Source organism: Barbus barbus (genome assembly GCF_936440315.1).
Source record: "Barbus barbus genome assembly, chromosome: 4".
NCBI lineage: Eukaryota > Metazoa > Chordata > Actinopteri > Cypriniformes > Cyprinidae > Barbus > Barbus barbus.
In genome coordinates, this window is record NC_136732.1 from 9,501,076 (window position 1) to 9,514,262 (window position 13,187).

General features: G+C 37.2%; 1 protein-coding gene across 1 annotated transcript in view; it reads right to left on the reverse strand.

Annotated features, from left to right (window-relative positions):
* The window catches only part of LOC306865664 (ras-associating and dilute domain-containing protein-like), a 37,428-nt gene that overhangs the window by 16,611 nt on the left and 7,630 nt on the right, over positions 1–13,187 (reverse strand). Inside the window, exons 5-10 of the mRNA XM_079410406.1 lie at positions 9,495–10,169; positions 9,152–9,189; positions 7,510–7,685; positions 7,212–7,324; positions 2,830–3,049; positions 2,280–2,452 (exon numbers count right to left, since the gene is read on the reverse strand). Of these exons, the coding sequence (XP_079266532.1) occupies positions 2,280–2,452; positions 2,830–3,049; positions 7,212–7,324; positions 7,510–7,685; positions 9,152–9,189; positions 9,495–10,169 (1,395 nt within the window). The remainder of the gene's footprint in view (positions 1–2,279; positions 2,453–2,829; positions 3,050–7,211; positions 7,325–7,509; positions 7,686–9,151; positions 9,190–9,494; positions 10,170–13,187) is intronic.

Below are 13,187 nucleotides of genomic sequence, written 5' to 3' on the forward strand. Positions count from 1 at the left end.
ATTCACTAATGAATCATTCAGATTCAGATTTTGACTAATTCATTAAAAGCAATTCAAGAGAACAATTTTCTCACAGCACTATGGCTTGCAAGCAATTTTACTCAAAAGAGCAAAATCTAACTGATGGAAAATTTCTGAGTATAACAACCAAAAATTATGCAACACTTTACAATATGGTTCCATTTGATGACATTAGGTAATTACTACATTAGTTCACTAATACATTCAAATTATTATATTAAAATAAAAAAATAGTATCTGTTAATATTATTTAATTGACCTGAGCTAACAAACTAACAACGAACAGCTGTATTTTTATTAAAACATATTTAAAAAGATTAATAAGAACTGTAACAAATTAATTGATCATTATTATTCAGTGTTAATGCAGTAATGTCACCTAATATACACTCACCTAAAGGATTATTAGGAACACCATACTAATACTGTGTTTGACCCCCTTTCGCCTTCAGAACTGCCTTAATTCTATGTGGCATTGATTCAACAAGGTGCTGAAAGCATTCTTTAGAAATGTTGACCCATATTGATAGGATAGCATCTTGCAGTTGATGGAGATTTGTGGGATGCACATCCAGGGCACGAAGCTCCCGTTCCACCACATCCCAAAGATGCTCTATTGGGTTGAGATCTGGTGATTGTGGGGGCCATTTTAGTACAGTGAACTCATTGTCATGTTCAAGAAACCAATTTGAAATGATTCGAGCTTTGTGACATGGTGCATTATCCTGCTGGAAGTAGCCATCAGAGGATGGGTACATGGTGGTCATAAAGGGATGGACATGGTCAGAAACAATGCTCAGGTAGGCCGTGGCATTTAAACGATGCCAAATTGGCACTAAGGGGCTTAAAGTGTGCCAAGAAAACATCCCCCACACCATTACACCACCACCACCAGCCTGCACAGTGGTAACAAGGCATGATGGATCCATGTTCTCTTTCTGTTTACGCCAAATTCTGACTCTACCATCTGAATGTCTCAACGGAAATCGAGACTCATCAGACCAGGCAACATTTTTCCAGTCTTCAACCGTCCAATTTTGGTGAGCTCGTGCAAATTGTAGCCTCTTTTTCCTATTTGTAGTGGAGATGAGTGGTACCCGTGGGGTCTTCTGCTGTTGTAGCCCATCCGCCTCAAGGTTGTGCGTGTTGTGGCTTCACAAATGCTTTGCTGCATACCTCGGTTGTAACGAGTGGTTATTTCAGTCAAAGTTGCTCTTCTATCAGCTTGAATCAGTCGGCCCATTCTCCTCTGACCTCTAGCATCAACAAGGCATTTTCGCCCACAGGACTGCCGCATACTGGATGTTTCTCCCTTTTCACACCATTCTTTGTAAACCCTAGAAATGGTTGTGCGTGAAAATCCCAGTAACTGAGCAGATTGTGAAATACTCAGACCGGCCCGTCTGGCACCAACAACCATGCCACGCTCAAAATTGCTTAAATCACCTTTCTTTCCCATTCTGACATTCAGTTTGGAGTTCAGGAGATTGTCTTGACCAGGACCACACCCCTAAATGCATTGAAGCAACTGCCATGTGATTGGTTGATTAGATAATTGCATTAATGAGAAATTGAACAGGTGTTCCTAATAATCCTTTAGGTGAGTGTAGGACCTTATTGTAAAGTGTTACCCATATCACTATATAAACTTTTTTTTCACTATATAAAGATTTTACTAATTTCATGACTTCTATATAAATAAATAAATAAAAATAAATAAAATTCCATGAAATTTCCAGGTTATACGTGACACTAGGAAACAACATTTTGGGTAGGTTCACCTCAAATAATACAAATCAAAATTTGACCCAAAATTAAGGAAATTATATTTTGCTTACAGAAAATGAAAATGCATTTGAATGCAATGAAACACAATTCTCATCACGAAATCAATCAATCATTTATTCTTCTCATTAGGATGCATTATTAATCTTAATGGTCTTAAAAACATAAAGGCTTCAATACTGTCTGCAAAATATCCATTTACAAAATGCACAAATATTGTTTAATTTATCAGCTGATAAATCAGTCTGTTATTATTATGGCATTATGTTCTTCTGTGGGTTTATTAAATTGAATGTTTTTATTCTGTATAGTTAGTGTTGTTTTTTTTGGTGTAAGAGCATTTTACTGTGTGAGTATATGAGCATGGCAGCAGAATTGCAGAATAAAGGCACATCTCTAGTACAATACATCTGTAAATACTTTGCATTTGTATCTGTGTAAGCATGTGTAAAGCAGTTCAAAGGGTTTCTGACCTCCAGCAGGGTCTCCTTGGGAGTTGCGAGCAGATTGACAGCTGAGGAGAGTCTCTGGAAGAAGTCAACAGCCAAATCTCCCATGCCAATGCTCTGAATCCAGTCCATCAGCAAATCCAGGTTGGCCCGGCTCTGCACTCCTCTAGACCACTGGTAGAAGCCACCTCCAGACCCTTAAAACACATCAACGTCTCAATCAGTGCAAGAGGTAACATGTTATTCATTATAGCTTTTTAGTAAAAGTCACAATCTCACAAAATGTCAAAATCTCAATTCAAACTAAACCAATGTACATTTAGTCATAATTTTGTCCGGCTCAAGGAAACTAGTATAATGCAAACAACTGTGATATGCAGCCAGTGTTATTTACACCTAGGTGCAAATATTAACTTTGTAAAATTCAAACCCTTGTGAAAAATTCCTGTCCAAACGAAGTATCAAGACCACTGGAGTGAGAACAGACGTTTCAACCAAGTAGTTCACACCACACTCACACTGTGAACAGCTTGTGCAACAGGTCTTCAGAAGGACCTTCAGTGCGTGTGCTCACCTCTCTCCATGAGTGTGTTGAAGAGCGAGGCGTTGGTGAAGAAGAACAGGTAGGTCAGCAGTTGAGATGTGATCTCGCTGTGCACCTGGAAAGTGTTGAGCAGGTGCAGTGCCTCCTTCAGGACGTCCAGGATTTGGCTGACTCCCGCAGGCATGCGCAGCTGACTGCTCTCAGAGAAAGGGTTACTATCCAGCAGCCCCGGTAACATGGCATACATACTCTAACAGAGGGAATGGGAAAAATGTTCACTTAAATATATATATATATGATATGATAGCTTTATTATGAGAAACTCTATACAAACTGACCCCATATATAACACTTACTGCAGTACATATACTTCAGGAGTCTTCATTTTGCAACATAAAATGAATACTTAATTTATGTACTTAATCATACTAATTACCAAGTCATATGAAAATTATGTAGTAGGATTTTGTGTAAAATGTAGCCATATGAGTGTAATCGTCAAATCGTAATATAGAGTTGTAAATCTTAATATAGATTTTCAAATCTGAATATTGAGTTGTAAATATGAATATATAGTTGGACAAATCTTGACTTGTAAACAAGAATACATCATTTTAAATAAATTATTATTTTTAATTAATTATTAAAAACAATTAAAAATACATAAGTAAAATAAAAAATATTTGAAAATATAAGTATCAATCCAAATTCTAAATATATACTTTAAATTCAAATGTATATAATTTGAAAATCTTGAATAGCTCTGAATCTAAATATATGCTACTGTTTAAAAGTTTGGGGTCAGAGAGATTTTTTTCTCTATGAAAGATGTTAATACTTTTATTCAGCAAGGAAAAGTGATCAAAAGTGACAGTAAAGACATTTATAATGTTACAAAATATTTCTGTTTCAAATAAATTGAGTTCTTTTGAACTTGTAAAAATGGATCAGTTTCTACAATGAATAAATATACAGAACTGTTGTCAACATTTATTAAATGTTTCTTGAGCATCAAACTAGCATATGTGACCCTGGACCACAAATCCAGTCATCTGGGTCAATTTTGTATTTTTGAATAAATAAGTTTTCCATTGATGTATGGTTTGTTAGGATCAGACAATATTTGGCTGAGATACAACTATTTGAAAATCTGGAATCTGAGGGTGCAAAGAAACCTAAACATGGAGAAAATCACCTTTAAAGTTGTCCAAATTAAGTTCTTAGCCATGCATATCACTAATAAAAAAATATATATTTTGATACATTTACGGTAGGAAATTTACAAAATATCTTCATGGAACATGATCTTTACTTAATATCCTAATGATTTTTGGCATAAAAGAAAAATTGATCAGTTTGACCCATACAATGTATTTTTGGCTACAAATGTTACTGTGCTAATGTTATGCTTCTTTAAAAACATTAAAAAAAAAAAAAAAAAAAATACTTTTAGTGGTTGTATATATAAATATATATCGATCCTGAATATATATTTCTAATATTTTAAATCCTCAATGTATAGCCGAATATATAATATGTAACGCCATAAATGTGTGTGTAAACGTAACCCTAAAACATTACAGAAAGCACAGGACAGAGCAATACAGGTCATATTATTTGTGCAGGTCACGTAGCCAGGAGGAGTGTTGTGTGCAGTTACTGAACGTTGCGTCTGAGCCAACAGGAAGTACAGCACAGGCTAGCTTCCTCTCAGCGGGGTGATATGCGGCTGTGACTGGACTCTGGAGAATGTCTCTGCCCTGACTGCCCATTGTTACAGCACCAGTGAGAGTCCTGAGAATCATTCAGATAAGACTAAAGCAGCAGACGCATCTCACTTTTCCCACTGACTAAACCACTGCTCCCCCTCAGGAACAGATAAAAGGATTCTGTAAACAAATAAGGATCGAGCAGATACTGTACCAGACGGGAACTCAGGCAAGACTGAGAGCCCAGTGGGAGCGTATTTTATCACAGAGCTCACAAAAACACTGCATACTGATCCAAAATAAAGGAAAATATCAAACAACATTCACCAGGAAGTTGTTTCTTTAAGCACAAGGAAATAAGGAAAGGGAAGAGATTATGAGCATCCACTGCAAGTGAAACGTGAGATTTCGAACTAAAGGCATAATACCAATATTAAGCATGGAAAATAACATTATGCATATTGCGAGACTTTTAATTAGAAGCCCGAAATACACTGTGGGACTCTTATTTTGAAATCTATATGCTCTACTTTTATTATCGCAAATGTGAGTAAAATGACATTTTTTTGGAAAAAGGTTGTTTGTCAATTGTCAACAGTGTAGTGATGTATGAAACAGCTCACAATCACTATGGTCATCCATTGCAAATAAAACACCAGGTTTCAATGTAAAGGCATGGTCACAACTGCGAAATTTCGTAAGAAAAAAGTCTATCGTCTGTTGTCAATAGTGTAGAAATCAGTGAAGCACAGCTCACATAGAACTTTCAAACCAAGCAGCAAATCCGTGACTACCTTGAATCCATCGCGAAATCTGTGCGACAAAATTTTTCACCCTCACGTGAAACTGCCAATCGCGTGGATTCCTATTGAAATTACTGGATTTTGTCCATAAAAAAATCACTGAACAGTGGTAAATGTGGCTGTTCCTCAATAAAACCCAGAAAACACACACACACAATGCCAATATGTCAGGGCACAGCAAAGGTTAATGAAGCTGAAATAAGTGGTTCACACTCATCACACTCTATGCACTTCAGCCACATGAGGTCATTGAGAAACTACCCAGAGCCAAAGGTCCCGCCCCCATGACTCATCACTGACTGACGCATTCTTGCCTTGCCTTTTGGTCACAGCCATGCCATCATGTCATTCATTGTAATGATGCCTGGATCCCACCATTCACAACAACTGATATACAATGGAAATACCTAAATGCTATGATTAAACCATTCCCAACATGTGCTAATAGAATAGAAATTAATGTTCCTTATTACAATGCATTTAATGATCTGTATGCTCTTTTACCATGAAAATACAATTTCCTGTCACCAACCAATCACCTTACACAGTCTGGCATCACAGGCAACAGATGTCAGACTGGTTTCTTCAAAGGCATTTCTATGGTAATGATTCAGAAACTAAACTCCTGGTAACTGTTCATTTCCTGATGGGCGTTAGTTATGACTGCTTTAACTGGACACTCCTCTCTCTTTCTGGTGACGAGAACAGAATATTTCCTGCTCAGGAAACAGATGAACTCTCCAAATGTGGAGGTCCACAGCTGCTTCCCCGTCAGGCAGAGGATGGGTAACTACAGCTTTCCTGTCTGCTCCACTGACAGTCCTCTAAACCCCTGATATAACAGTTGTTTTCTAGGACAAGACTGGAGTGACTGGACTGTGAAATACATAACCTTTCCATTTACTATTCATCCACAAAGTTAATCTGCAACAAGTGCGTCACATATTCTGAATTTCTTGTCTTCAACTAGCCCGGATTTCAAGGTGACCTCATCACCTGCAGGATTTTCTGCTCCACTGAACAGATGTAACTCTGACGAAATGCAATCGAGAATGAGTTTTATTCCTTAAGTGCTATTTTAGCGCTGTTTATATACAGTAGAATTTATTATTTTGAATTAAGTTTACTTTTCATATGGTCTGTTTTTTATTTTAATATTAGTTTCAATTTTATGTGCATTTTGTTTTATATTTAAATAACAGCTATTTCAATTTTAGTATTAGTAATTTCAATACTTTTACTTTACTTTAAATAGTTTTTGTTTTAGTTAACAATAACAACATTGGCTGGTTCCCAAGGAGGTACATCAAACATAAAAAAAAATAGTTCAGTTAAAAATCAAAAACTAATAAATGTTCCTTATGTTCCATGGAGGAAATAACAATGGACAAAAAATTAACAATTTGAGTGGGATTGAACAATGTCTTTAAGACATTCATCAAGGACAACTACAGACAAATCCAGCCCGAAAATAAATGTTGTCAACATCGTGTTCCAAAACATTCCACGCTCGTCTGAGAGAGGCAGGGATTTGTCATTAACTTGAGCCTTGAGAAAATACACTGTTAATGTGTTTGTTTTTTATTCTTTGGGCGGAGAGGACAAGTTATCTCGCTCACCAATGGCTATGGCCAATCCCTATGTCTCTACTGCCTTGTTATGACTTTATTTTGGCTTACAGACTGGAAGTGCAAAATGGTGTTTACACGGTTATGTCCTGTTTTACATATTTTACATCCTTTAGGGCTAGGAGGAACATATTTAAATGTAATATAAACATTACCTATCAAGAACAATTACTAAAAGGTTATAATTTTAGTAGTAATATACTAAATACCGTACTTAACCTTTAAATAATTTAATCAATAGACAGACATAATGGTCTTTCATTTGTACTTACTTTAGTGAGATAGTAGACACATTGCTGGAAGGTGAACATGATGACTTCCTCTAGGACGGTCATGGCCTCCTCACTGGCAGCACGTGTGGACTGGATCTGATAATCCATCGATTCTGAGCCGATGGAGACATGATGTTATTGCACATTCACAGAAGACCTCAAGTACCAGCTTTCTATTGTTCTGAAACCAAAAGCTGAAATGAACCATTAACTAAAGCCACGAGCAAAAGAGGCCATGTGTCACAGTGATCGAAAACATTTTGTATAATTTAGGACAACACAGAGGGAAGGCTTGTACCTTTGTCCATTTCCTGTCTGTCCTGCTGTCTCCATGTTAGGAGCAGAGGGACGTCATGCTGGATGAAGTGCAGCAGCTCAATGGAGTTGGACATCCACAGCACCAGCGGCTGCAGGCCTGGGATCAGATCCTTGATGTTCAACACATGCTGCTCTGCTGACATCTCACTGGTGCTTCTGTAGCATAGTAAGCACAATGTTCACACGTTATGCATTCAATTATTCATCCATCCATCTATCTGCCTCTCCAAAAAACAATCATCCATTCTTTATCAGACCAACCAAACACTGATTCTCCAAGCCAACCAACCAAACAACCATTTATATATCTATATATCTCTTTGTCCAAACAAACAACCAACCGATCATCTGTATAACCAACCAACCATTCATATATCTAAACAATGTGTCTAACCAATCAACCAGCAATCTAAACAGCCACCCCTTCATCTGTCTGACTAACCAACCAACCATCTATATATAAAAATATCTGTACATCCAACCAACCAGACATCTGTCTATGAACACCAATCTATAAGCTTGTTCAACCATATATCTATCCATTTGTCTAAACAATAATCCATCTATTATTTACCTCTGTAACTTTTTTTTATCTGTCTGTCAAACCAACCCAGCAACCAACTATCTTTCTGTCTAACCAACGATCTATCCAGCTATGTTTCTATTCATCAAAATTTATATCCTACTAACTAACTGATAAATCATTTGTCTGTCTACATCCATCCATTGATTGGTCTGTCAAACTTTACATTTATCTGTCATTTTGTCTAACTAGCCAACCATCTATTAACCTTTCTGTCTGTCTACATGTCTGTCCAACCAACAAACCAATAAATCACCATAACATTATGTCTAACCAATTATATATAATGTATCTGTCTATACAACCATACATCTATTAATTTTTCTCCCTAACCAACTCAATCATTAACCATCCATATAACCATTTATGTATCTGTCTGTCTGTCCAACCATCCAACATCCATCCATCCATCCATCCAATCAACCAAACATCTTAACAACTAATTAAATAAGACAAAGAAAATCTGGTTTAACTTGGGGCAATGATGCCACTGGCTTCACAACTTTCTATACACTTGAAAACACTTGCAAAAACTTTTTTTTGGCTTCTTGACTTTGAATAGCCCCAAAAAGAAGCAAGCAAACCATTATCAAAATAAAAGATGATGTTGCGGTTAATTTGCCACCCTTTAGTACTTCCATTTTTAACCACTAATCTGTATAGCTCACCACAATATGGAGGGAAAAGATAAAAAATCAGGATGTAGACGGAGCGAAAAACATCAACTGATAGAAAATGCCAGCTCTCTGCTAGCCAAATCTACAATCTGCACATGAGACAATCAGAGTCTGAACCACTTTAACACTGCTGTGTGTCTGCAGACAGATTTATTACTGGACACCTCAACAGTTAATGACATGCTCAAGTGGCCCTGTCTCAGGTCATGATTGGGTGCCACAGAGAAAACAAAAGTGAATTGAGCACCCACAGCACCATGGGTGATAATGAGCTAGTTACTGCTGTCCTTTAAGTTCCCTGCTCTTATTTCAAAGAGGCATGTGAAAGAAGAATGGTTGCAGAAAGAAATAAGCTCTCTCACATGTCTGGCTGCAGAGCTGCGAGTTCTTTTGTTCTTTCCTGTAGAGGAGAAGAAAAAAAAAGCATGTCAGAAGAACAGATCTGTTTAAGTGTACCGTAACCTTTAATCTCAGATCACAACAATGACCTATTTTAGCTATCCAAAAGGGGTCTCAAACCAGCCTGCAGAGTAAGATGGTACTATGTGGTACTCAAAGGTATTTTAAAGAATACCAAGGAACTATCATGGTATTCATGTCCAAAAACACCATCGTATTACTATGGTACAACATTTAATAGCATGGTGCTTTTCTTTTTAATGGTATTTACTGGCTGCTTTTCATTCTCTATAAACTCCCACTCACCCACACGGTGAGCTGGACCTGATTAGCGATAGAGAGCAGCAATTTCCGGAGGTGAGCCAACTCAAAGTTGGTGGCAGAGTGCTGAATGCACAAACAGAGCAGAAAGGCTGGAGTAAGTTTGGGTTCTTCCCCTCCTGGGTCCACCATACTGAGAATCTTCCCCAAGACCTGATCTTCATGCTGAACCTGATAGGACAGCGACAGCACACTGCCCTCCAAGTCCCTCCAGCGGGCGGCCATTTTTTGAGCCCTCCTCTTTCTGACGGATGTTCCACACAATTTACAGGGTGACGCTGTGGCTGGAGGACACAGGGTGGCCATCCAGGATGGGGTCTGGAAGGCTCCTGAGGCTGTAGGGTCCTTGAACATAAAGAGATAGTGCTGCCCAAGCCCCACCAGGTCCCCCGGACACAACTCAACCTCGTCATCAAGGAGGACGCCGTTGTGCGTAATGTATGCACTGTGGAGGGGTCTGAGCAGGGTTCGTATATTGCTACTTCCCTTGGTTTGGTCAATGGTGGCGTCTAGACGCTGTACGCAGCAGTGCTGAGGTAGGATGTCAGGGGCAAAGAGTAGGACGTCCACTTTCAGGATCTCCTCATTCTTACCAGTGGAGGATTCAATGGAGGAGCCAAATATACAACTGTTCCCACTCATCAGATAGATCAGAAAGTCCTAAGAAGAGAAGAGTGGTTTTATTAATTGTGCGCCAACAGAATCTGAAACAAAACTAACTTACAATGAGTTCACTGACTGACTGAGACAAACAGGGTGGGGAAAACTTATTTATATTCCAAGGATTTGATAATTTGGGATAAATCTGTAAAACATGTATTCGCCTTCTTTTTTGGTGATGCTTCCTGCATCTTTAAGTTTTTTCCTTGCCTAACACTCAATATGGTTCAACATGGTCTAGATATAAAAATGTTACGCACTGTCATGTTAAATATTTATTATAAATATTGAAAACTCTAGCATTAGCATTTGATTATGAATTATTTGCAAGTACTGTTCTTAAGGTGTTAACAATATAATAATATTTTGCATTAAATGCAGTTTTTAGCTACTATCAGAACCTACATAAAATGAGTGAAATAATTTCAAACACCCTAACAATTGCTTTACAATTTGTGTGACTATCTAACATTATATATGTATACATTTAAACTATACCACTTATCAGAATTAATGTTGCTGAACTAGCACTATTAGAGTTAAATACTGCCAGTTTTATAAATCTTTTTATAAATATCTGTAGTTTTGACAAAAAGTGCAGTTTTGAGGTACATTTGTGAGACATTACAAAAGATTTTTATTTTTTAAAGTGAACCTCTTCAGCACCATGTTACTTTTAAAGATAAATGTTTCTAATTCTAATATTGTAATCTATATTAAGTATTAAATTATGGTTTATAGGCAGGTGCTTTTAGTGGGATTTATTTATTTTTTTAAATTACGTTCATTCACCTCAGATCAATTTTAAAGAGTAAATGCTGTTATATTGTAAATTAGTGTCTGTTAAAGGTGTGAGACATGTTTTGTTTCATATCTCAAGAATCAATATGTTATGTAATCCCAGTGCACTGACAACTGATTGTAACAGAAGGAGGAAATCCCATATAAAGATGGCCTTGTCTAAATCTTCATCTGCTTAAACCGAGGTGTCAAAGCAGATTGCACTGTTAATTGATTGATCCACTTTGTGCTGCTAAACCACATGATTCTTCTGCTCTGAAGAATCGCCTCTCAGGACTATGAGTGACTGACATAGAGCTGATCTAAATCCCTGAACCCAAGATAATCTCCCAAGCACTTTAGGCTGTAAACTCACTCTCATTCACCCATTTACAAAACTCTTTTGCTTGACACACATTGGAAATAGACTGAGTACCCCATCATGATTAAAGTGGAAAAAATAATCAATCTAAGCCCACTTTCAAGACCAGATATAGTGTAAATGTCAAGAGGCCTTGCTTAATCAACATAATTAATCATATTTAGCTATTGGAACATTTCAAATCACTGATGTCAAAATCGCATAATCGATATTTCCCTGAATTCAGATACATACAGTTAGTAGCATGTCATATAATTTGTGCGTGGAAAAACAACCCCATATGAGACTTGTCTATTTTAATTTAATTAATACATTTTCTCTTTTCTCTTTAATTTAATTACTACAAGTCCAGTGTTTCCAGTATACGCTGCTTTGTTAATTATAATAGGATGGGGAAAATCCGGTGTAGACATTGTGAAACAGGAATACTAACATTTCCATCTAAAAAAGTGGAGGCTCAAGGGACTATGGCCAAAAGCAAGAGAAACAGCAGTGCCGGGCAGAATGAGTCGTGTCACTGCCAGGGCTCACCGCAGGCTTACAATAAACAACGCTGATTATTACCTTCAGTAAAGTGCAGTGCTCACGGCGCTGGAATTTTAACTCCTGATTATAGTTCAGCATTTAAACGACACAATGTGCATATAATTACTGCTAGAACCGCAAACCCGTTTATCGCTCTCTCACATGCATACGCTTTGAGCAAGAGAATGAAATGTTTGTAATTATAATAACTTTCTCTGCTTCTGAAACCATTTATATGGCTCCAGTTTACTCACTTTTCACAATCATATCAACTGTAGATGGATTCTCATTGAATATTCTGTTTCAACTGCAAACATTCCATATTGAAAAAGCTTCAAAAATGGCTTGTGAATGGCATTTCATGTCTATTTTAAATATGTCTGTTTATTTCTGTGGTCACATTGTATTATGGTTTTCCAGTGTAGTGTGTACATACAAAAACTCGCACACCCTTGACAATGCATACTCAGCAACGCTGACCGAGGAATAGCAGGGTAGCACAATTCCTGTCTCTGAAAACATGTTTGGCTTTCCCATGCAGATTGCTACATTTAAAGGGATAGTTCACCCAAAAATGAAAATTTGATGTTTATCTGCTTACCCCCAAGGCATCCAAGATGTAGGTGACTTTGTTTCTTCAGTAGAACACAAACAAAGATGTTTAACTCAAACCGCTGCAGTCTGTCAGTCATATAATGTCAGTCAATGGGATCCACGGCTTTGAGAGTCAAAAACAACATATGTATGCCAACTTGTATGCCCTGGGGGTGAGTAGATACACATCAAATTTTCATTTTTGGGTGAACTATCCCTTTAACATGTTCAGCAAACAGTAGAAAAATTACTGTATCTGTGGTGTTGAAGAGAGAGAATGTCCCTTTACTTCATTTTAAGGAAACTATTTGCAGCATAGGGCTGGCCATTTATCCACTGGAGGCTCCCACATCTCCCAGGACAAGTGGTTTGGAAAATAGATGGATGATTGGGTGGAACTACAGATTTTTTTTTGTTATTTAATGAATCAAATTGATTTCAACTGTTGTGGTGTGATGGAATCAAATGACACAAGCACAAAACATTTAACAAAAAAGTTTGAAATGATACTGTTCCAAATAAAGACAAAATGTATCTGAACCCTTTGTGGTTGTGAAAAGTTAGTGGATAATATTTATATACTCATTTATGGTTTATACTGTATATAAAAGTACTATATTTTTAAATACAAGCACTGAAATTCAAAATGAGTGCACAGGCCTCAATCTATTTTAACTTCACTGTTGCCTTTAATCTGTTGCCTGGATCTCTGGGCTTATTAAGGGCTTGTGGGATTC